This window comes from Amblyraja radiata, chromosome 9, assembly GCF_010909765.2.
Source record: "Amblyraja radiata isolate CabotCenter1 chromosome 9, sAmbRad1.1.pri, whole genome shotgun sequence".
Lineage (NCBI taxonomy): Eukaryota > Metazoa > Chordata > Chondrichthyes > Rajiformes > Rajidae > Amblyraja > Amblyraja radiata.
In genome coordinates, this window is record NC_045964.1 from 36,719,780 (window position 1) to 36,744,694 (window position 24,915).

The following is a 24,915-nucleotide window of genomic DNA, read 5'->3' on the forward strand; positions in this document are numbered from 1 at the left end:
GGAATTCTCTGCCACAGAAGGTAGTTGATGCCAGTTCATTGGCTTTACTTAAGAGGGAGTTAGATGTGGCCCTTGTGGCTAAAGGGATCAGGGGGTATGGAGTATGGAGAGAAGGCAGGTACAGGATACTGAGTTGGATGATCAGCCATGATCATATTGAATGGTGGTGCAGGCTCGAAGGGCCGAATGGCCTACTCCTGCACTTAATTTCTATGTTTCTATGTTTCCCTCTCCTCACCCCTCTCCCTCTCCCTCTCCCACCCATCCCTCTCTCCCCCACCCCCCTTTCCTCTCTACCCCACCCCCTTCCCTCTCCCCCGCCCCCTTCCCCCTAACCCTCTGTCCCTCTTCCAGCACTCCCCCTACCCCTCCCTCCCCACTCTTCCACCTCTTCCCTTACCCCACCCCTCTCCCTCCCCCACCCCTCTCTTCCCCTCCCTTCCCCTCTCTCCCCCACCCCTTCCCCTACCCCTCTGTCCCTCTTCCACCACTCCCCCATCCCTCTTCCACCACTCCCGCTACCCCTCTTCCCCTCCCTCCCTCCCCACTTCCACTTCTCTCCCCCTTCTCTCCCCCTCTCCCTCTCCTCACCCCTCTCCCTCTCCCATCCCTCTCTCCCCCATCCCCTTCCCTCTCTACCCCACCCCTTCCCTCTCTCCCCCCGCCCCCTTCCCCCTATCCCTCTGTCCCTCTTCCATCACTCCCCCTACCCCCCCCTCCCTCCCTCCCCACTCTTCCACTTCTCTCCCCTTCTCTCCTCCCCCTCTCCCTCTCCTCACCCCTCTCCCTCACCCATCCCTCCCTCCCCCATCCTCCTTTCCCCCTTCCCCTCCACTCTCCCTCCCCACTTTCCCCTCTCTCCCTCTACCCCGCTCCCCCTCCTTCCCTCCACCCCTCCCTCCCCATCCCCCCTCCCCCACATCTCTCTCCCCATCTCTCACCCCCTACCCCGCTCTCCTTTCCCTCCCAAATCTGTCCCGTTTCCTCCTCCTCCTCGCCCCTCCTTCCCCTCTTCTCCCCCCCCCCCCCCCTCCCCCCACCTGTGTGTTTGGGGGGTGGTTAATGTGAGTGTGATGCCGCAGCCCCCCCCCCCGCAAACGCCGTTGGGGAAACAGACCCAACGGGTCTGCACGGTCTAGTGTACCTATAAAAGCCTCTTAAGCACCACTATTGTATCTGCCTCCACCACCACCCCTGTCAGCAGGATTCAAGCATCCACCACCATCTGCATAAAAAATCTTGCCCTGCACATCGACGTTAAACTTTGCCCCCATCACCTCAAATCTCTGCCCTCTGGTCCTTATGATTTCCACCATGGCAAAAAGGATCTGAGTGTGAACCCGATCTATGCCTCTTAAGCTCATATACTTCAATTAGGTCTCCCATTATACAACATGAAAACAGGTTCTTCAACACAACTTTTTCTTGCCTATCAAGGTGCCTACATGAGATAGACCCATTTGCCTGCATTTGATCCATATCCCTCTCAACCTTTCCGATCCATTTACCTGTTGTTTAAATGTTGTAATTATACCCAACTCCACAATCTGTGTGGAAAAACTTGCTCCCAGTCCCACTTTAAAGATTTAATCTTTCCCCTAAATTTACACTTCACCACACCAGACCATCGCCTTGTCTGGCCCCTCATGATTTTGTAAACTTCTGTAAAGTCACCCCTCAGTCCCTTCACCATGATAATCAGTCCCAGGCAATCCACTCTCTCTTTATACTGGCCCTCCAGACCCAGCGTTGTCCTTCTGAATCTTTTCTGTACTCTCTCTAGATTGAACATACCCTTCCTAGAGCATGGTGACCAGAACTATCCACAATACTCCAGATTCTCCTAAGTGCATTTAAGAATTTTGCATTCTCTATACATTTTACGTTGATTCTATCATAAGTGTTAAGGTAATTGAAATTCTCCACGATAACAGGCCTATTGTTCCTTACACCTGTCCCTATAACTCCTGTCCTACCTCCATCCATGGACCCCAGCAATCCTTCCAGATGAGAAAGAGATTCCCGTGCTCCTCCTCTAACATCGTCTACTGCACTCAGTGTTCCTGATTTGGCCTTATGTGGTAACCAACTCCTTTTTACTGTTCCCCACCAGGACGCATCTATTTCTCCCCTACCTTTCCCCTTCCATGTACATACCTTCATCTAGCTCCGCAATTTGTAACTCTTCAATCCTTTTGCCTAACACCTTCAGCCTTTTCATCCTTGGCTATTGTCCAACCATCTACCTATCAGAAAAACCTCCACACCTGTATCTGCATATTACCTGCCAGGCTTTGTCCTGTCCCTTGTTTCATCCAGCTTTCTTTCCCTCTATACAATCAGTCTGAAGAAGGGTCCCAACCTGAAACCACACCTATCCATGTTCTTCAGAGATGCTGTCTGACACGCTGAGTTACTCCACCACTTTGTGTCTTTGATTGCTCTTAATGATAGGCCTAATTTAAATCCCCTCATTCAAATACGGTCAGATATATATCCTTGACAGCAGCTATTTGACAGGATAATTCTGAACCTTCAACACTGCCAGTGTCAAAAGTTTTACTTAAGGGCCTGTCCCACTAACGCGACTTTTGAGCGACTGTCTTCGTCCTTTAAGCTCGAGGGCACTCGACTGAAAAACCTCGAGCTGGATCAACCGTCAGTGATGAAACCTTTAAAAGTGGAGACACTTTTAAGAAGCCAGACAACTTTTAATAAAGTTTAGCGGGCATTTAACATAACCGGTGGGTTTACTTACCTCTTTTTCTCGACGAGCTATTACCTTCGACTACCTTCGATTGCCTTTGATTACCTACGATAGCATTACGACCTACTATGACCTACCTCGACTAAACCTATGAGTAAAAAAATATCGATTTTTTCCACAGCGACCTTTTTTTACTCACGGGCATTTTTCAGCTTGCTAAAAAAAACTAACTGAGGCCTCGTGTACGCCGTGACTACTCTCCAGCATTAACAAAGTCCTCTTAGGACCTCGTGTCGACCATGCTGCGAGTACGAGGGCAAACTCTTCTAAACTCGTGAATTAGGTCCCCGCAGTGGGACAGGCCCTTTAAATACCGAAAGAGATTTTGACACCAAAATTCTAGATGATGTGAATGAATATAATCTGACTATTTATACAAAAAACTGAAGTTCAATCACAAGATTTCTAAATAAGTTTACAAACAAATAACATTATTTGAATTCAAATACATAGTATTATTGTGCATTGGTGCATTGTACAAATCTTTATATTACTATAACACTCATAGAAACATAGAAACATAGAAATTAGGTGCAGGAGTAGGCCATTCGGCCCTTCGAGCCTGCACCGCCATTCAATATGATCATGGCTGATCATCCACTCAGTATCCCGTACCTGCCTTCTCTCCATACCCTCTGATCCCCTTAGCCACAAGGGCCACATCTAACTCCCTCTTAAATATAGCCAATGAACTGGCCTCGACTACCCTCTGTGGCAGGGAGTTCCAGAGATTCACCACTCTCTGTGTGAAAAAAGTTCTTCTCATCTCGGTTTTAAAGGATTTCCCCCTTATCCTTAAGCTGTGACCCCTTGTCCTGGACTTCCCCAACATCGGGAGCAATCTTCCTGCATCTAGCCTGTCCAACCCCTTAAGAATTTTGTAAGTTTCTATAAGATCCCCTCTCAATCTCCTAAATTCTAGAGAGTATAAACCAAGTCTATCCAGTCTTTCTTCATAAGACAGTCCTGACATCCCAGGAATCAGTCTGGTGAACCTTCTCTGCACTCCCTCTATGGCAATAATGTCCTTCCTCAGATTTGGAGACCAAAACTGTACGCAATACTCCAGGTGTGGTCTCACCAAGACCCTGTACAACTGCAGTAGAACCTCCCTGCTCCTATACTCAAATCCTTTTGCTATGAAAGCTAACATACCATTCGCTTTCTTCACTGCCTGCTGCACCTGCATGCCCACTTTCAATGACTGGTGTACCATGACACCCAGGTCTCGCTGCATCTCCCCTTTTCCTAGTTTGCCACCAAAATGGATAACCTCACATTTATCCACATTATACTGCATCTGCCAAACATTTGCCCACTCACCCAGCCTATCCAAGTCACCTTGCAGTCTCCTAGCATCCTCCTCACAGCTAACACTGCCCCCCAGCTTAGTGTCATCCGCAAACTTGGAGATATTGCCTTCAATTCCCTCATCCAGATCATTAATATATATTGTAAATAGCTGGGGTCCCAGCACTGAGCCTTGCGGTACCCCACTAGTCACTGCCTGCCATTGTGAAAAGGACCCGTTTACTCCTACTCTTTGCTTCCTGTTTGCCAGCCAGTTCTCTATCCACATCAATACTGAACCCCCAATGCCGTGTGCTTTAAGTTTGTAAACTAATCTCTTATGTGGGACCTCATCTTGTTTGTTTGTCCGTTTTTTTTGCCTGGTTTGTATTTGCGCAAAAATGGTACACGATAACACTACAATTTTTGGCTCACCTTACTCACCATTGTCCTGTGATCTAAATTAAACAAGTTTTGTTCAGATTGATGGTATATTTTACGTTGTTGCCGTTTAAAACTTCAAAATATTGCCCCGCACCCACTTGACAGGCGTCACAAAGGATACCCCACGATGTCCCGTAATTTCCTGCCACAACGGCGACCCGACGGCTCCACGGGGAAGTTTCCTTCTATTTAAATTTCTGCACCCCACCACCCCAGTCCCTGGGCTGGGGTAGGAGCCGATGCGGGGACCGGGGGCGGGGAGAGGCTGCGCCGGGTACACGCGGCCTCTCCCTCCCATCCCAGGCGGTGGTTTACATCCATATCACATAACTATTAAAAGTCTGATCTTGGATGTGGATGTGATTGTTCAAGTGTGTGATTGTTTGTGTATAATCACATCTAACGAGCTAACAGTAAAATGTTTACATATTCCGGTAGAACTTTTCCCCCTGGAATCCAAATTTGCCTTATCTAAAAAATTCATGCTTTATTTCTTATTAATGAAAATGTTCAAAAATCTGATAAAACTTTGAAAAAAAACAACTGTCTTTCGCTGATGACGTCACAATGGATCTGCGTGCCATTCCTCCACGTGCTGCGAGCACGTCACCCCCCCCCACCCCAACTCCTCCCTCCTTCCCCCGCGTTATTCAAAAGTCGGGCCGTCGACTGAAGACCTAAGATCATAGCTGAAGACTGTGGCAGCCCTACTCGCGGTCATTTGGTTGACGCTCGCTTCTGCTCGCTCCTCAGCTCGTGTCAGGTTCGGACCTCAGCTCGGCCTGGGTCCGGTCCTCGGCTCGGTTCGGCCCAGGCCTTCCCCCCCCTCTCTCACCCAACCTCTCTCCCCCCCCTCACTCTCTCCTCTCTCTCGCCCCTCTCTCTCCCACCCACTCTCTCTCCCCCCACTCTTTCCTCCCCTCTCCCCATCTTTCCTCCCCCCCCCTCTTGACCCCTTTTTTTTCTCCCCCCCCTCCCCCTCCCCCTCCTCTCTCTCCTCCCCCCCTCTCTCTCCCCCCTCCCTGTCTCTGCCTCTCTCTCTCTCTCTGCCCTCTCTCTCTATCCCCCCTCACCCTCTCTAGACCCTCCTGCGAGTTGGGAGCTATGCGTAAGTGGATAGGGCGGGGATGGGGTAAAAGGAGCAAATTAATAATATTAATATAATATCAAGGGGGGCGGTTAGTGTGTGTGTGTGTGTGTGTGTGGGGGGGGGGGGTGGTTAGTGTGTGTGTGGGGGATGGTTAGTGTGTGTGTGATGCTGCAGGCCGCCCCCCCCCCCCCCCCCGCAACCACACATTGACGGGACGGGACCCAACGGGTCCCACTTGGTCTAGCATATTACTAAAACACTCATCTTGTGTGTGAGTTTGTGTGTTTGTTTGTGAACGTGCTTTTCATGACCTGAACTACGCCAAACCGGCACATGATAGTGCTACAATATTTTGCACCACCTTACTCACCATTGTCCTGTGGTGTAGTGTATCAAGTTTTGTTCAGATTGATGTTATATTTTTTAAGTTATTCATATTTTTACATTTACAAAACCCCAATTTGAGAAAAATGTTTTCCCTCTGCACTGGCACACAGCAATGACATCACAATGGAATTGTATAGGACTGCTCCCTACAATGTTGCTATCCCAGGACACTGAGTCCTGCCAGCCCAGACAAGTGCAATTGCATTTTTTTTAAAGTTTAAAATGAGGGAGGGTCAATAAGGGGAAATGAGCAGCCTCGGCGCAGTTGAGGGCAATGGGCGAGTGGTGGAATATTGCGTTGGGGGAATGGGTTGCATTGGGGGACCAGGCCTCTCGTGAGGGCTATGGGTGAGTGGTCAAATGTTGCGTGGGGGAAACTGGTTGTGTTGGGGGACCAGGCCTCCCGTGTTGGTGAACAGGTGAGTGGTGGAATATTGCGTTAGGGAACGGGTTGCGTTGGGGGACCAGGCCTCCTGTGGGGGCTATGGGTGAGTAGTCGAATATTGCGTTGGGGGGAACGTGTTGCGTTGGGGGACCAGGTCTCCCGTGTGACAAGGACCCAACAGGTCACACTTGGTCTATTGAATAAATAAAGCCACATGCACTGATCTCACTGCACTGATATTTTAAATGCAATCTCATTAATCTCACTGCATTCATCTCACTGCCCTGATATTTTAAATGCAAGGCATTTTAAATTAGGCAATGTTTCTGCTTTTCACTTCTAAAAACTATAAAGCTAGATTTAAGCTATCACAAAGCCATTTATTCCCTTTTCCTAAGTCAAGGATGGTATTCATGTCTTATTAAATTAAATTTAGTCATAAAGATAACCAGGCTATTAATTTACCACTATTTTTGTTTAGGTTCCTTTTTCTGCCTATCTTCTCAGATAGAAGTGTGGGCAAAAGAGGAGGGGATGGTACTGTATTAATTAAGGCAAATGTCACGGAGGTAGTCCGAGATACAGTAACATTACTGATGATTCATCCAGTGAGCCTGTATGGGTGGAGCTGAGAAATAAAAATGGTATGATCACCTAGAGGTCCCTAAATACTCAATAGGAATTAGGAGAGCAAATATGACAAGGCACTGCAGGCAGCTGCAAAACAAATAAGATAGACACAAAATGCTGGAATAACTCAGCGGGTCTGGGGAATAACTCAACGGATCAGGCAGCATCTCTAGAGAAAAGGAATAGATGATGTTTCGGGTCGAGACCCTTCTTCAGACTGAGAGTCAGGTGAAAGGGAACATCACCTATATATTTTCTCCAGAGATGCTGTCTGACCCGCTGAGTTACTCCAGCTTTTTGTGCCTATCTTCAGTTTAATCCAGCATCTGCAGTTCCTTCCTGCACATCTCATCTGTTCCACTGCAAAATCTCCTCAAGGTATCCCTACTTTGAAGAAGTTCTCCTCTTCTCTCCATTGAGAGTTCTGCAACCTCCTCATTCACTGCTCCCCCTCTGTGATTATTTCTCGTTTCCCTTTCCCAACTCTCCGTCTGAAGAAGGGTCTCGTCCCAAAAAGTCACCTATTCCTTTTCTCCAGAGATGCTGTCTGACCCGCCGAGTTACTCCAGCTTTTTGTGTCTATCTTCCCCAAACTTGCCATCTTTGCATCTCAGATGGTATGTTCTTGTAAACGTGAGATGCAAAGATGGCAAGTTTGGGGAAGATAGACACAAAAAACTCTACTTTTAAACACCTCCCATTTATCAGTTGTTTTCCCCTGCAGCACATGCTCCCAATTCACCTCTCCCAAGTGCTGTCTTACACTACTGAAATTCGCCTACTCCCAGTTTAAGGCCGAAACTGAAGAACCAACTTTAATTATTTCCATGATGACATGGCAGCATACCAACCAATGGTTACTGTTTCCAATAGGTTCCTTCACATACACTTCCATCACTTGCCTGTTTTATTCCTTGAGATAAGTCCAACCACCTCCCTAGTAGTACTCACTATACACTGCTTCAGAATACTCCTCTGCTAAAATTTCCTCTTAACTTCGTTTGCCTGAAGAGGACCAATCCAGCTTCTTCACATAATGAAATTCCCTCAAATATAGAGTGTTTCAAATACATTGTGGAGCAGCTGGTAGAGCTACAGTCTGATAAGTCTGATAAATCACTTACAGATCCTCTTCAAGGTTCTAGTATCGTACATAAAGAATATTCCCTCCTTCTAAAATACACCACAAAGATGGAACAGTGGCGCAGCAGTAGAATAGATGCCTCACAGCACCAGAGACCCGGGTTCCATCACAACTACGGGTGCTGTCCATATGGTATTTGTACACTCTCCCTGTGACCGTGTGGGTTTTCTCCAGATGCTCTGGTTTTCTCCCACATTCCAAAGACAAGCAAGTTTGTAAGTTAATTGGCCTCTGTAAATTGTCCCGTGTGATTGATTGCTGGCCGGCACAGAAGGACCTGTTTCCACGCCGTATTTCTAAACTAAACTTCTGTGCTTCATTGGCCTAATTGTAAAGGGAATCTTCCAATGGAGTCTGCTACAATTTTACTTATTGTTTACGACAATTATTTGAAAATTGTATCTCTTATCTAAGTCCAGGCCAATGAACATGTCTTGGCAAATTTTGTATACATGATGTCACTGTCCTTTTAATTCAATAGGCAGTAACTTTGCTAATAAACCCATTGTTATAAATTATCCATCACCTTCTAAAGGCAGACATACACAAGAACATCGTATTAAACTGCTACATTACCCTATCAGAATAAAACTTCAATTAATTTCATCAAACAGAACTCGCCTTCAGAAAAAATGAGTTGGTTGTCCTTTGTTACCATATCTTCTACACCAACCATCACCCCCTCCCCCCACCCTCACTCATCCCTTGGAATATGTAGTAAATACATTTCTAATGTTTGATGTTCACTTTGCGCAGCAATCTCTGTCACAGCATCTTAGGTATGATTAGTGATGCATTCCAGTACATTCCTGCACCGCCAATCTCTTCTTCCAAGTTTACAGGAAGACCTGGAATATGCAAACCATGAAACTTGTCTACTCTTGCATGCTCTCCAATGGCACTAATCATTGTCCAAGTTCAGCAACCTTGAGATTGAGTAACCAGAGAGATTTCCTGCATTTGTGTCCAAACAGGATGCACAAATCTTGAAATTACAATTGCATATTATTTTACTACTGTTATTGTTTGCTTACTAAAAGCTCAGTTTTAACCTTGATTCATACTTGTTCCCCTATTATTAAAGAAAAAATACAGCAAATAGATAGCTCATATTTCCTGGATACCGCAGGTCTTTAGTCCATGTTATCTACAATAATTAGCATAATCATAACTGATTGGAGCGGAATTAGGCCATTCGGCTCATCAAGTCTACTCTGCCATTCAATCATGGCTGATCTATCTCTTCCCCCTAATTCCATTCTCCTTCCTTCTCCCCATAACCCTTGACACATATACTGATCTTTTTTAGATGGTTCAGCTCATCTTCCATGGCATCCTGTGATTTTGTTACAAAATGAATCAATGTATTTTTGATTATTGGTTGATAATTTTAGTTTAGTTTAGTTTTTTTTATTGTACAGACAACCCCTGCATTATACCCTTTCTGGCTACAGAAATATGCCCTTACAGAATTCATAAATTACTATCACGAAATTGAGATAGGGAATAACTCGCTTTCATGGAATTTATGTGGGAAAAAAAGAAATAAACATTTTATTCCAACTTGCATTTCTAGACACATGGCTAGATGATAAGGCTTCACATCACAATACAGGCCTTTTTTAGGAATGCAAATTCTCACCCCCACCCCTTCACCACAAACATTCTATAAGGCGGGGTCATCTGTATTACATTTCAGAGTGTCCCCAGTGACATAATCTATGTTGATAATATCCTAATCCATTATTGAAAACCAAAAAAAGACTTTCCTCAACATTACGTTACGGCGCACAGTAGTGCAGCTGGTAGAGCTGCTGCCTCACATTTGGGTTCAATCCTAATCTTGGGTGTAGTCCATGTGCAGTTTGCACATTTTCCATGTAACTGCCTGGGTTTCCTCCAGGCACTCCAGTTTCCTTCCACATCGTGTTGGTTAATAGGGCAAATGGCCTTTGTTAAGAGAAAAATTACCCCCAATGTGTCGGAAGTAGATGAGAAAGTGGGATAACATAGAATTGGTGTGAAGGGGTGATCAATGGTTGGAGTGGACCCAGTGGGCCGAAGGGGCTCTTTCCATGCTGCGTCTCTAAACCAACGATATCAGTCTATTTGTGCACTTAAATGAGTACAATATTTGCAAATGAAACTACATTCACAGTGCCACATCTCTGCTTTAGCTCAGTGTTTTAATGCGGTCGGACCCATCTATCTTTTCATGTACAGGCTTTTGACACAAATACTGTATCCAACAGTGCTGCACTTCTGAAAAACAACATCCTTTAAAACTTCAACATTCAACTTGGATAAAGTATCCATCTGTTATGGTTCACCTACCTCACTTATACTGCTAAAACTGTAACCAAGCACTCTGTCCAAAAGTCCTTTGATCTTCATATTTGAAGCAGACTGGGAGGTGGTTTGGCTAACAGACCGCAGTGAAACAATGATTTCATCTACAGATTTTGCCTTTGCTGTAAATGTTTGCTGTGCTGCGGTCAGGGACTGCTCCGGCTTGCTAATTTCAAAGTTTCTTTCATATATCTTTGGTGCATCTGACATTGCGAGATATTTAGCTTCTTCTAGCAGTTCTGAAGCAGACTTCATACCTTGAGAATGAATGGAATGAGCGCCAACTTCTTTATCAAAATGGGCAATTGCATCATCTGATGTTTGAGGAGGGGATTTGTTGAGATTTTTCTTTTTTTTACTTTGTTTAGTTGTTTCTGCGGGAATGATCTTACTCTTTTCACTGATTTTACTGTCAACTTTGCCATTACTAGTATGGAATCCTACATTGGAAGCAGAAATTTTATCAGTCTTTTCTGTAATTAAAGTAGATTGTTCTAGTGTAGAATACTTTGAAGTATCAATGGGTTTTAAGGAACTACGCTTAGGTGGTGGTTCAGGCCTTCTTATCATATTTAAACCTTTAACTGTACCAGCAAGTGGAGCTATTGCTGATTTGAAAGCAGACTTATTTTTACCATCAGCTTCATGCAGTTGTAAAACTACCAATTTCTTATTACTAGTTTTATATCCCATTTCTGCAGCTGGTCTTTTACTTTTCTTTCGAGGATCAGCCTTAACTGCCTGACTTTGTACCCAAGAGTTATCTTCAATGTTATTTTGTGAATTCTTGCTTAATTGTATATCTTCAGATATTTGCATAGAGCCATCAGTTGTCTGTTTAAACTTTTCTTGTACAGGATTTCCTGCAGTGCTTGATGTCTGTCTCGAAGGGTGGAAGTCTGGTCGCGCTGTCTTGTGTAAACTATCTTGCTCGTGTGTCTCTTCAGAGGCATGTGAAGCAAAATACTTCTGTGTTCCAGACATTTCATAGTTATGTTATAGATCTGTGGGGACATAAGTTATACAGTTATCACTGTTACCACACACATTTTGCTCAATTATTTGTGCACCTATGACAGACTTAATCAGTAAAAGATCATGTTAAAACAAACTAGAAACTGAAAACAAGATAAATACTGATTAATTGTTCTCATTTTGAAAGTAAAAATGTAAATTAAGGAAAGTATAAGAACATTTTTATTAACTCAATTTGTCAAGTAGCATGCAAATATGCCTCTAGGCATCACAATTCTGGCCATCTTTATTTATTTTCAAACAAAGGAAATTAGGTATAACAAACAAGAGACAAGAGTTCATTGCATTTTCTAGTTAATTATATTTTACTGAAACGCTGAAAAATTTCTTTACCAGAAAATTAATTTTAAAGCGGCAAGTTATAGGTCTTCGCCCGCAAGTATTTAAATTTGATTTGAAAACTTATAAACCTTAAATTCTTAAATCATTTTATTTCTTGGGTTACAAATAAATTAAACTAATGTTTGACGTTCTGGGGTTTAGTCTAGAAAAAGATTGGAAGGAATCCTTTTTCCTTTATGGTGAATCTTTCTTCAAAACTGACAGATATCTCTGATTTGCTTCATCATCCATCATGGGTTAGCTATGTTCTCAAGTACAGTGCACCTCTATCCAATGCTCAGAAATCCCCATAGTTTGGCAACTGGCCTCTACTTTATTAGAAGTTTTAAAAGATTTATCTTGTCACCAAACACTCCAACAAAATGTTGATTGCATCTCAGACTGGAGCCCTAGTGGTATGCCTCAGGATTTGGTGTTGGGCCCATTACTGTTTGTCATCTATATCAGTCTATTTGGATGAGAACATACACAGTAAGATTGATGCAGATGATACAAATGTGGGTGGCTTTGCAGATAATGCTGTGAAAAATTGGATCTTGATCGATTGGCCAGGTGGGCAGAGGGATGGATGATGAAATTTAATGCAGAGAAAGGTGAGGTGTTGCATTTTGGGAAGTCAAACATGGCCAGGACCTACACAGTGAATGGTAGGGCTCTGGGTGGTGTTGTAGAGCAGAGGGATCTGAGCGTGCAGGTGAATGGTTCCTTGAAGGTACAGTCGCAGGTAGATCGGGTAGTCGAAAGGCTTTAGGCACACTGGCCTTCATCCGTCAAAATATTAAGTATCGAAGTTAGGGGGGCATTTTGCAGTTGTATAAGACATTGGTGAGGCCGCATTAAGAGCATTGTATTCACTTCTTGGCACCATTTTATAGGAAATATTTTGTCAAGCTGGTAAGGGTACAGAGAAGATTTACGAGAATGTTGCCAGGACTAGAGGGTCTAGGCTATGGGGAAAGGTTGAGTAGGCTGGGACTCTATTCCTTGGAGCGCAGGAGGATGGGAGATCTTATAGAGGTGTATAAGATCATGAGAGGAATAGATGGGTAGATGCACAGAGTGTCTTGCCCAGAGTAGGTGAATCGAGGACCAGAGGACATAGATTTATGGTGAAGGAGAAAAGATTTAATAGGAATCTGAGGGGGAAATTTTTCATACAAAGGGTGGTGGAAGTATGGAACAAGCTGCCAGAGGAAATAGTTGAGGCAGGGACTATCCCAACATTTAAGAAAACAGTTAGACAGGTACATGGATTATGATGGATAGGATAGGTTTGGAGGGATATGGTCCAAATGTGAGCAGGTGGGACTAGTGTAGCGGGGTCATGTTGGCTGGTTTTGGCAAGTTGGACTGAAGGGCCCGTTTCCACACTGTATCTATGACGCTATGGCACCCTTGGCAGCACATTCCAGGCATTCATCACTGTGTGTGTAAAAAACTTGCCTCAAACGTCTCCTTTAAACTTCCCCCCTCTGACCTTAAACCTATGCTCTCTAGTGTTGATATTTCCATCCTGGAACAAAAGTTCTCACCGTCTACCCTATCCACACCTCTCATAATTTTATATACTTCTATCAGCTCTCCCATCAGTCTTGGACATTCAAGAGAAAACTATCCAAGTTTGTCCAATCTCTCTTCATAGCCTGCTTCAAGAAGGCAGCATTGACCATCAAGGATCCCCACAACTTGTGCTATGCCCTCTTCTCACTGCTTCTATCGGGGAGGATGTTCAAAAGCCTGAAGTCCCACTAGGTTCAGGAACAGCTACTTTCCGACAATTATCAGTTCCCTCACCAACCTGTACAACCTTAATCCTATCTTGACAACAGAACATGACAACTCTTCCACTACCATGAAAACAGGTACATCCTCTTGGGAGCTGTCTGGGCAGAAGACGCTTCCAGTCCAAGCGCCAGCTCCAATCCTAGCGATGAGACTCGACCGGCGAGAGCGACGTCGGGCAGAGCCCTAGTGGTGGGTGACTCCATTGTCTGAGGTACGGACAGGTGGCGGCAGGCGAGACTCGAGGATGGTCTATTGCCTCCCTGGTGCTAGGGTTCAAGATATCTCAGACCCACTTCAGAACATCCTCAAGAGGGAGGGTGAGCAGCCGGAAGTGGTTGTGCATGTGGGCACAAACGACGTCGGGAATACGAAGGAGGCTCAGTGAGAAATTGGTAAGTATGATAACGGAATGAAATTCAGTCCCTTGCGAGGGGTGACTTCGAATCAGAAGATGTAGTCATTGTGGATAGAACTGATAAATTGTAAAGGTAAAAAGACCCTAATGGGAGTTATCTACAGGCCCCAAATAGTAGCCTGGAGATAGGGTGCAAGTGGCAACAGGAGTTAAAATTAGCATGTAACAAAGGTAATGCTACAGTAGTTATGGGAGAATTTAACATGCAGGTAGACGGGGAAAATCAGGTTGGTACTGGACCCCAAGGAAGGGAGTTTGTAGAGTGCCTCTGAGATGGATTATTAGAGCAGCTTGTTCTGGAGCAGGTCAACTAACACAAACTCCCTGGTAAAGAAGGCACAACAACGGCTTTACTTCCTAAGATCACTCAGGAAAGTCAACTTGACACAATAGCTGCTAGTGTCATTGTACTGTTGCTCCATAGAGAGTGTCCTGACACATGACATCCTGGTGTGGTATGGCAAGTTCTGCAGCTGAAAAGGCGGCTCTGCAGAGAGTCATCAACACAGCCCAGCAGATCACCAACACACATCTGCCTGCCCTGGAAGAGATCTATAGCTCTCATTGCCTGCGAAAGCCATCACGCATCCTAAAGGACTCATCTCATCCCGCACATCACTTGTTTGCCCTTCTGCCCTCAGGAAAGTGTTACAGGTCCATCAAATCACACATCACAAGATTAACAAACAGTTTCTGCCTCAAGGCCATCACCACTGAACTCTGCACTGAATACACACCCCTCACAGCCAATATTTTGTAATGCTATAACACTATACTGTGAAATATTGCATATTCTGACTTGACAACGTTTTTCTTGCCGTTTTTTCTGTTTCCATTGTCGTTATTTATTTATCTGCTACGTTGGAGCACCGCTCGGGCAGAATGCCTGAAATTTCATTGTATGTATTTACAATGACAATAAAGTAAATTATTATTATTATGTAAAGGAACCATTAGGAGGTAGTGACCATAACATGATAAGTTTTCATCTTCAATTTGAGAGGGAGAAGGTAAAATCGGAAGTGTCAGTATTGCAGTTGAACATGAGGGAGGACCTGGCCAAAGTTGACTGGAAAGGGACCCCAGCAGGGATGATGGTAGAACAGCAATGGCAGGTGTTTCTGGGAATAATCCAGAAGATGCAGGGTCATTTCATTCCAAAGAGGAAGAAAAATTCTAAGGGGAGTAAGAGGCAACCGTGGCTGAAGGGAAGTCAAAGACAGTATAAAAATAAAAGAGAAGACTTATAACATAGCAAAGATGAGCGGGAAGCCAGAGGATTGGGAAACTTGTAAAGGTCAACAGAAGGTAACTAAAAAGGCAATACGGGGAGAAAAGATGAAGTGTGAAGGTAAGCTAGCCAAGAATATAAAGAAGGATAGTAAAAGGTTCTTTAGGTATGTTAAGAGAAAAAAATTAGTTAAGACAAATGTGGGTCCCTTGAAGACAGAAACAGGTGGATTTATTATGGGGAACAAGGAAATGGCAGACAAGTTGAACAAGTACTTTGGTTCTGTGTTCACTAAGGAAGACACAAACAATCTCCCAGATGTACTAGGGGACAGAGGACCTAGCATAATGGAGGAACTGAAGGAAATTCACATTAGTCAGGAAATGGTGTTGGGTAGACTGATGGGACTGAAGGCTGATAAATCCCCAGGGTCTGATGGTCTGCATCCCAGGGTACTCAAGGAGGTGGCTCTAGAAATCGTGGACCCATCGGTGATCCTTTTCCAATGTTCTATAGATTCTGGATCAGTTCCTGTGGATTGGAGGGTAGCTAATGTTATCCCACTTTTCAAGAAAGGAGAGAGAAAGCAGGGAATTGTAGACCAGTTAGCCTGACATCAGTGGTGGGGAAGATGCTGGAGTTGATTATCAAAGATGTAATATTGGCGCATTTGGATAGCAGTAACAGGATCGGTCGAAGTCAGCATGGATTTACGAAGAGGAAATCATGCTTGACAAATCTTCTGGATGTAACAAGTAAATGGACAAGGGAGAGCTAGTGGATGGAGTGTACCTGAACTTTCAGAAAGCCCTTGATAAGGTCCCACACAGATTAGTGGGCAAAATTAGAGCACATGGTATTAGAGGTAGGGTATTGACATGAATAGAAAAGTGGTTGGCAGACAGGAAACAAAGAGTAGGAATTAACAAGTTCCTTGCAGAATGTCAGGCAGTGACTAGTGGGGTTCCGCAAGGCTCGGTGCTGGGACCGCAGCTATTTATAATATACATTAATGATTTAGATGAAGGAATTAAAAGTAACATTAGCAAATTTGCAGATGGCACAAGGCTGGGTGGCAGTGTGAACTGTGAAGAGGATGCTGAGTAACTGGGACAGGTTGGGTGAGTGGGCAGATGCATGGCAGATGCAGTATAATGTGGATAAATGTGAGGTTATCCACTTTGGAGGCAAGAACAGGAAAGCAGATTATTATCTGAATGGTGTCATTGTAGGAAAAGGGGAAGTACAACAAGACCTAGGTGTCCTAGTACATCATTCACTGAAAGTAAGCATACAGGTACAACAGGAAGTGAAGAAAGCTAATAGCATGTTGACCTTCATAAAGAAAAGAGTTAAGTATAGGAGCAAAAAGGTCCTTCTGCAGCTGTACCGGGCCCTGGTGAGACCACACCTGGAGTATTGTGTGCAGTTTTGGTCTCCTAATTTGAGGAAGGACATTCTTGCTATTGAGGGAGTGCAGCTTAGGTTCACGAGGTTAATTCCCGGGATGGCGGGACTGTCATATGATGAAAGAAAAGAGCGACTGCGCTTGTATTCACTGGAATTTAGGATGAGAGATCTTATAGAAACATATAAAATTATTAAGGGATTGGATACGCTAGCTGCACGAAACATGTTCCCGATATTGGGGGAGTCCAGAACCAGGGGCCACAGTTTAAGAATGGTAGGCCATTTAGAACAGAGATGAGGAACAGCATTTTCACACAGAGTTGTGAATTTGTGGAATTATCTGCCCCAGAAGGCACTGGATGCATTCAAAAGAGAGTTACAGTTGATAGAGCTCTTAGGGCTAGCTGAATAAAGGGGTATGGGGAGAAGGCAGAACGGGGTACTGATTGTGGATGATCAGCCATCATCACATTGAATGGCGGTGCTGGCTCAAAGGGCCGAAGGGCCTACTCCTGCACTATTGTCTATGTATCTATGGACTTGTTTTCAAATTGCAATTTGCCAAAATGTCTTGTTTTATTGCATTTTTAAAAAATTTTCACAGCCTTGTGAAATTTGTGGAATTTATGTATAATTTATGTTTTCAAGTGTGGTCTGAGTCTATGTGCCTGCAATGCTGCAGCAAGCAGGAGTTTCATTGTATCAGTATTTCACCCTACTTGTGCATATGATAAGAAACTGGACACTGACGGCTCACTGCATGATAATTCCCACGCTTCTTTTAATAAAATCGGACCCCAGTTCTAGCACTCTTTTTAAACTCACTCGGTTCAGTTTCCCGCATTCCTTTGAACTATAAGGCACTGGCTGGAAATTTTAATTTACTGCATAACATCTAAAAAAATGCATTAAAGATGTGTTGGAATAACATTCAATAGTCTGGCAAATCTACCCAAGGCACCACCACATATCTAAGCATACCAAATTAATAGAGTTTTACTGTATTTTGATGAAATAATGGTAACAAAATGTCACTGTGGGTGTATCAATAAAATGAACGAAAGTATTCTTCAACTGCTTCTGCTCACTGAGATGCTGAGAAAAGCTATTTTCTAATTTACGTGGCATAACTTGTGTTCTGGTCTAGTGCCCAGCCGTACTGCACCACAAGCAGCCCCAAGCAATAATTCCATCTTCCTGGATAATGTTTGAGAGATTACAACATGGTTCTTTTTGCAGCTTAGCAATTAACTAACTAAGATTCTTTAGATCAAATACAGAGAATGGTGACTAGGATTCCTTACTGAGGTCTATTACACCAATGTTCAAGGCAGGAATTAGATCCATAGCTAGCTACCTACTGTGGTTCATGTGTTATTAATAGTAGTAATAATGAATGGATCGTTTTTTTATCATACTGTTGGCATTTTGATATAGAAAGGATTGCAGGATATGTTCACTGCTCAATTAAGCTGCAATCCTCATGTATTGCAAAGGGAGGCTGGTTGATGGGCATCTCTATTGCAGGAACCATGTTCCCGATGTTGGGGGAGTCCGGAACCAGGGGCCACAGCTTAAGAATAAGGGGTAAGCCATTTAGAACGGAGACGAGGAAACACTTTTTCTCACAGAAAGTTATGAGTCTGTGGAATTCTCTGCCTCAGAGCGCAGTGGAGGCCGGTTCTCTGGATACTTTCAAGAGAGAGCTAGATAGAGCTCTTAAAGATAGCGGAGTCAGGGGATATGGGGAGAAGGCAGGAACGGGGTACTGATTGGGGATGATCAGCCATGATCACATTGGTGGTGCTGGCTCGAAGGGCCAAATGGCCTGCTCCTGCACCTATTGTCTATTGTCCTGAAGAACAAATAAATTAGAGAGTGTACCTCAGCAGACTCATCTTGCATATTTCTTCATGGCTCACAATTGCAATTGTTGTGGCTTGCAAGCAGATTCTCTAAACTATAGGAATTGACAATGATGTATAGCATTGAGTAAACATTTGGGGAAAGAGGGTTTTAGAGGATGTTGGAGTTAGCAAAAATATATGTTCTGCACGAGAAAGAGGCACATCATGGTCAAACAAACAATTCAAGGAACAAGAATCATTCTGCACAAATACAGGAAAAACATATTTAAAAAAAATATCTGTACAAAGTTTTTTAAATTCTACATTGATTGACAATCGCCTATTTATTTTCTCTGGAGATACTGCCTGGCCTACTGAGTTACTCCAGCTATGTGTGTCTATCTTCAATATTTTTATAATATACTAGACTAACTGCAGACCCGTTGGGCCCGTCCCCCAACGCAATATTCCACCACTCACCCGTTCCCCACAACACAACCCATTTCCCCAGTACAATATTCCACCACTCACGCATTGCCCCCAACTGCGCAGGCGCGGTTCATTTCTTATCCCTCAGCTCTCCCTCCTCCTCCTCTTCACCCTCTCTCTTCAATCCACAGAGAGGGAGGGGGGTAGAGAGGAAGGTAGAGAGGGAGGGGTGGTAGAGTGGGAGGGGGTTAAGGGGAGGGGTTAGAGGGAGGGGGTAAGAGGAGGGGGAAGAGAGGAGGGGGGTAGAGAGGGGAGGGGGGTAGAGGGGGGGGAAGAGTATAGAGCGAGGGCGGGTGTTCGAGATGAAGGGAGGGATAGGAGGAGGTTAGGCGGCGGGAGCGAGAGTAGGGTAGAGGGGTTCCCTTCGGTTCCCCGCGGCGGGTTAGAGCGCGCGGGAGGGGGTAGCGTGGGGGGGGGGAGGGAAGGTCCTGGGGAGAGGGCCCTTCGGGAGCGGGCGGGTCGCGCGGGGGGTCTGGGTGGGAGTGCTGGTAGATCGGTCGTTGGTGTAGCGCTCGGCGGCGTCTATGGAGGGAGGGGGCCCTTTCGCCTTAGAGGGGGATGGGATGAGAGAGGGAGTGTAGATGTGACAACTACCCTCAGTACCCCCTCCTCTCCCTCAATCCCCCCACTCTCCCTCCTCATCTCCCCAGGATCTTTCTCCTCTCCTCCTCCACTCCCCCAATCTCTCCTTCACCTCTCTTTCTCTCTCCTTTCCCCTACCACTGCCGTTGCTCCATCTCCGCGAGGCCTCATCGTCGTGAGGCCTCACCGCTGCGGTCTCGATGTCTCCTTCATCGCCGCGGTCTCGATGCCTCCTTGATGGCCGCGTAAAACCCCAGCTGGAGCGTCGTGGGTAGAAGCCCAGGTCGTAAAAAATGGAACGTTAATTTAAATGCGGCCCTGCCCCTGACATCACTGGAACCTGGTGGCCACCCACACCCCCTTTGTGACGTCGCTCGAAGCGCGTTGAAGAATGTTTGCCGTTTAAAAACTTGGTTTTGGCTATTTTTAAAATGCTATAACTTGTGAAATATAGCATGAAATGTGAAGTGAAGCAGTTTATTTTGTCAATGGGGTTAATGTGATTAATAATCTGTGAAAAATTCTGCGCTAGCGTGTGGCATTTTGACGAAGGTAGAAAGGCACATACACACGCGCGCGTACACACACACATGCCTGTAGTTCCATACCTCAAAAAAAATTTCCTTAAACAGAATCCCAAATTTCCTCGAAATTGATGGTATTTCCTGAAATTTAAGCCTGCCCCAACTGCGTACGTGCGACTGCCGCCCCAACTGCGCACGTGCTGATACTGGGCCCACTGCGCACGCGCGGGGAGATGGCGTCATTTCGTGTCCCTACTGCGTCACCGGTGCCATTTTCAATTGTGACATGGCTGACGGGTCTCCCCCAATGGGCAGATGGTCGTAAATATACTTTTTATTTGCCAAATCATTCTTGGATTGGACCAGGTATGATATTCGCCTCCAGAAAAAAGTATTGGCTCGCACGCCCCCTGAAGCTCCTGCATTTTCAATAAATTGAAAGTGATTCCCAAGGTTACTGTTGGTAGTTTACACAACAGAAGCTTAGAATTTTTCTAACACATAACCCGTAAAATAACCCCCAAAAGACCACGGAGAGGCAACTTTTTCCATGTCGCCTCCCTCGCGGCCTAACATCATGGATTGAAGCAGCCGTTCCCGGAGTCGGGCCCGGAGCATCGGCAGCAGGCGCAGCGTGGACATTCCATCGTGGAGTGGGCGAAGCCTTGCCGGGAGTCGTCAGAGAGGTGTGCTCCGAATGCTGGCCTGGTGTTGTTGACATCGTGGGGCGTGGCGTGGACTTACCATCTGGAGCCTGGGAACCCTCGCTAGGGATCGCTGGAGAAGAGCTCGGACCACCGGCCTGCGGCCGATAACATACTGAAGCCGTGGTGTGCGGAGCTTCTAGCCGTGGGCGGGGGGTCGACTTACCATCCGGAGCCTGGGACTCCTCGCTAGGAAACGTCGGAGAAGAGCTCCGACCACCAGCCTGCAGCCTATAACATCTTGAAGCCGCGGTAGGAAAGTGCCAATTCGGGATCTCCAAGAGTGTGTTTCACCGTCCCGACGTCGAAGTTTAGATCATCCCGAACAGAGGGCCTATACATCGAGGGCTGTCTGTAGCTGTGACTACGGGGGTTCTATGGCCCCGACCATGGGTGAACAAGGGAGGAGGACTGGCTGAATTGTGTTGCCTTCCACCACAGTGAAGAATGCTGTAGTGGATGTTTGTGTTAAATTTTTATGTGCACTAGACTAAGTAGGACCCGTTGGGTCCCATGTCCCCCAACGCAATATTCGACCTCTCCACCAATTCCAATACTGGTGGCCAGGGGTTGGGGGGGGGGGGGGCAGCTTTCTGGAGCGCTAGTATGGGTGCTGTGGGCTGAAGGGAATGGTTTCCAGAGGGCTAGTATGGACATTGTGGGCCAAATGGAATTTTGGGGTGGCAGCTCAGTCACTCAAGCCTGATGTGCTGGCAGCTCACTCACGGCTGATGGGCTAGTAGTTGACTCATGGCTATTCCTTGAAATTCCACCAAGCAGGGTGCAAGGCCACCAAATTCCAATGCAGTTTCCTACCATTTCAAGCAGGGTACAAGGCCACCAAATTCAAGTGCAGTTTCCTACCACTTCAAGCAGGGTGCAGGGCCACTAAATTCAAGTGCAGTTTCATACCACTTTAGCAGGGTGCAAGGCCACCAAATTCAAGTGCAGTTTCATGCCACTTCAAGCAGGGTGCAAGGCCACAACATCCAAATGCAGTTTCATACCATTTTAAGCAGGGTGAAACCACCATAAAACCATCACACAAAACCACCATAAAATCACACAAAACACCACATAAACACCACATAAATACCACACTCACAGTTCAGTAGACATTCAGTGTGCTCTTTCTCTATGGCACATTCTTGAGCTGTGAGGGTTATGCTGAGTTTGAGACCGAATTCAAGGCTGAGAGATAATAGACTCTGTAATTTAGCTTTGGCTAAATCAAATTATAATGAGATTGAGATAAGGGGTAGGATGTGTATGAGGGGGAGTAGTTGCTTGGAGAAGAAATAAATTAGATTAATGGATATGTGACATTCCTATGTTTATAGAACGTCCAAGAAGCAGATGTAATTCTGATGTAATGGTCTGAGTTGTGAATTTACGCTTTGTTCTGTAATATTTGTAAAAGACCTTGAGGTGACATTGGAAATCCAGCTTCCAGATAGCAGGAAAGGGGCTGCAAATTAAAATGAATCCTTGCACCAAACACTTAAGTTGACAGATTTACGACCCATGTATGCTTGGTTGGAAGGTGTGTGTGGGTTTTGAACTTAGAAACTGTAATTCGGCAAAAACACATATAATAAATGTTTTAAGTACATAGGTAATAGTATTTTAAACTGTGTAAAATTGTAGTGAAACAATTTATGAAATGTATTTTCTTAGTAGTATTGTAAACATTAGACTTTGTTTAGATGTATAGAAATATCTTTCTTCTTGGTATGGAAAGTGTGTATGACTTGTATGATAACCATATAACCATATAACAATTACAGCACGGAAACAGGCCATCTCGACCCTTCTAGTCCGTGCCGAACACATAATCTCCCCTAGTCCCATATACCTGTGCTCAGACCATAACCCTCCATTCCTTTCCCATCCATATAACTATCCAATTTATTTTTAAATGATAAAAACGAACCTGCCTCCACCACCTTCACTGGAAGCTCATTCCACACAGCTACCACTCTCTGAGTAAAGAAGTTCCCCCTCATGTTACCCCTAAACTTCAGTGCCTTAATTCTCAAGTCATGTCCCCTTGTTTGAATCTTCCCTACTCTCAGTGGGAAAAGCTTTTCCACGTCAACTCTGTCTATCCCTCTCATCATTTTAAAAACCTCTATCAAGTCCCCCCTTAACCTTCTGCGCTCCAAAGAATAAAGCCCTAACTTGTTCAACCTTTCTCTGTAACTTAGTTGCTGAAACCCAGGCAACATTCTAGTAAATCTCCTCTGTACTCTCTCTATTTTGTTGACATCCTTCCTATAATTAGGCGACCAAAATTGTACACCATACTCCAGAATTGGCCTCACCAATGCCTTGTACAATTTTAACATTACATCCCAACTTCTATACTCAATGCTCTGATTTATAAAGGCCAGCACACCAAAAGCTTTCTTTACCACCCTATCTACATGATATTCCACTTTCAGGGAACTGTGCACAGTTATTCCCAGATCCCTCTGTTCACCTACATTCTTCAATTCCCTACCATTTACCATGTACGTCCTATTTTGATTTGTCCTGCCAAGATGTAGCACCTCACACTTATCAGCATTAAACTCCATCTGCCATCTTTCAGCCCACTCTTCCAACTGGCATAAATCTCTCTGTAGACTTTGAAACTCTACTTCATTACCCGCAACCCCACCTATCTTAGTATCATCTGCATACTTACTAATCCAATTTACCACACCATCGTCCAGATCATTGATGTACATGACAAACAACAGTGGACCCAACACAGATCCCTGTGGCACCCCACTCGTCACTGGCCTCCAACCTGACAAACAACCATCCACCATTACTCTCTGGCATCTCCCATTCAGCCACTGTTGAATCCATCTTGCTACTCCACCATTAATACCCAACCATTGAACCTTCTTAACCAACCTTCCATGAGGAACCTTGTCAAAGGCCTTACTGAAGTCATTGTATTACATATGTATCTTTTATTTTGAGGAGTGGTCGTTGATAATTGAGCCTACTGGGGTTTTGCTGTGTTGAAATAAAATAATTCTAAACAAAGTTATACCACAGGCAAACGAAGATTGTAAAAAGAGGCCAGGAAAGGGGGGATCATGTGACAGATGTTGTAAATCACCAGAAAGACTCAGATGATTGGCTACCAGTTGTCATACCCTCTGTATCTGACATGTCTAATACCTATATAAAGCAATGAGTTTGTATCAAAAACACAAATACTTTGGAGCTGCCCCGGAGCTTATAGCTCTGTGTTGGAAGGTTCAAAGAATTGTCTCAGTACTGAATAAAGAATCGATTTCAACAGCTACAAGCATTTGAGTCAAGTTTTCTTGACATTAGATTGAAAAAATAACTAAATTTAACAGAAGAACGGCATGCGGAGCAGACCCATTGTGACGTCATCCACAAAAGGCAGTCGTATTAAATTCAAAGTTTTGTCATATTTTTTAACATTTTCAGTAATGTCGAGAAATAAAACGTTAAATTTTCAGATAAGTAGATTTTGGACTCCACGGGAATATGTAAAAATGTTATCATTACCGCGTCGTTTTTTGCAAACAAACAAGCACACAAACAAACAAACAAACACACACACACACATCCAAGATCAGACTTTTAATAGTTACTAGACCAAGTAGGATCGTTTGGTCCCGTCCCCTCAACGCGCGGTTGCGGGGCGCAGCCTGCAGCGTCACACTCACACTAACCCCCCCCCCCCCCACTCACACACTAACCCCCCCCCCCACACTCACACACTAACCACCCCCCCCCCCCACACACACACACACCCCTTGATATTATATTAATATTATTAATTCGCTCCTTTTACCCCATCCCCGCCCTATCCACTCACAAATAGCTCCCAACTCGCAGGCGCGGTTAGAGAAGGAAGGGGTAGAGAAAGAGAGGGCAGAGGCACAGAGAGGGACACAGAGGCACAGAGAGGGACACAGAGGGGCACAGAGAGGGACACAAAGAGGCACAGAGATGGGCACTGAGGCACAGAGGGGGACACTGAGGCACAGAGGGGGACACTGAGGCACAGAGGGGGACACTGAGGCACAGACC

At 45.0% G+C, this 24,915-nt stretch overlaps 1 protein-coding gene across 1 annotated transcript in view; it reads right to left on the bottom strand.

Moving 5' to 3' along the window:
- The window catches only part of LOC116976616, a 103,749-nt gene that overhangs the window by 70,452 nt on the left and 8,382 nt on the right, over nucleotides 1-24,915 (bottom strand). Inside the window, exon 2 of the mRNA XM_033026442.1 lies at nucleotides 10,472-11,490. Coding sequence (XP_032882333.1) covers nucleotides 10,472-11,470 — 999 coding nt within the window. The 5' untranslated portion in view covers nucleotides 11,471-11,490. The remainder of the gene's footprint in view (nucleotides 1-10,471; nucleotides 11,491-24,915) is intronic.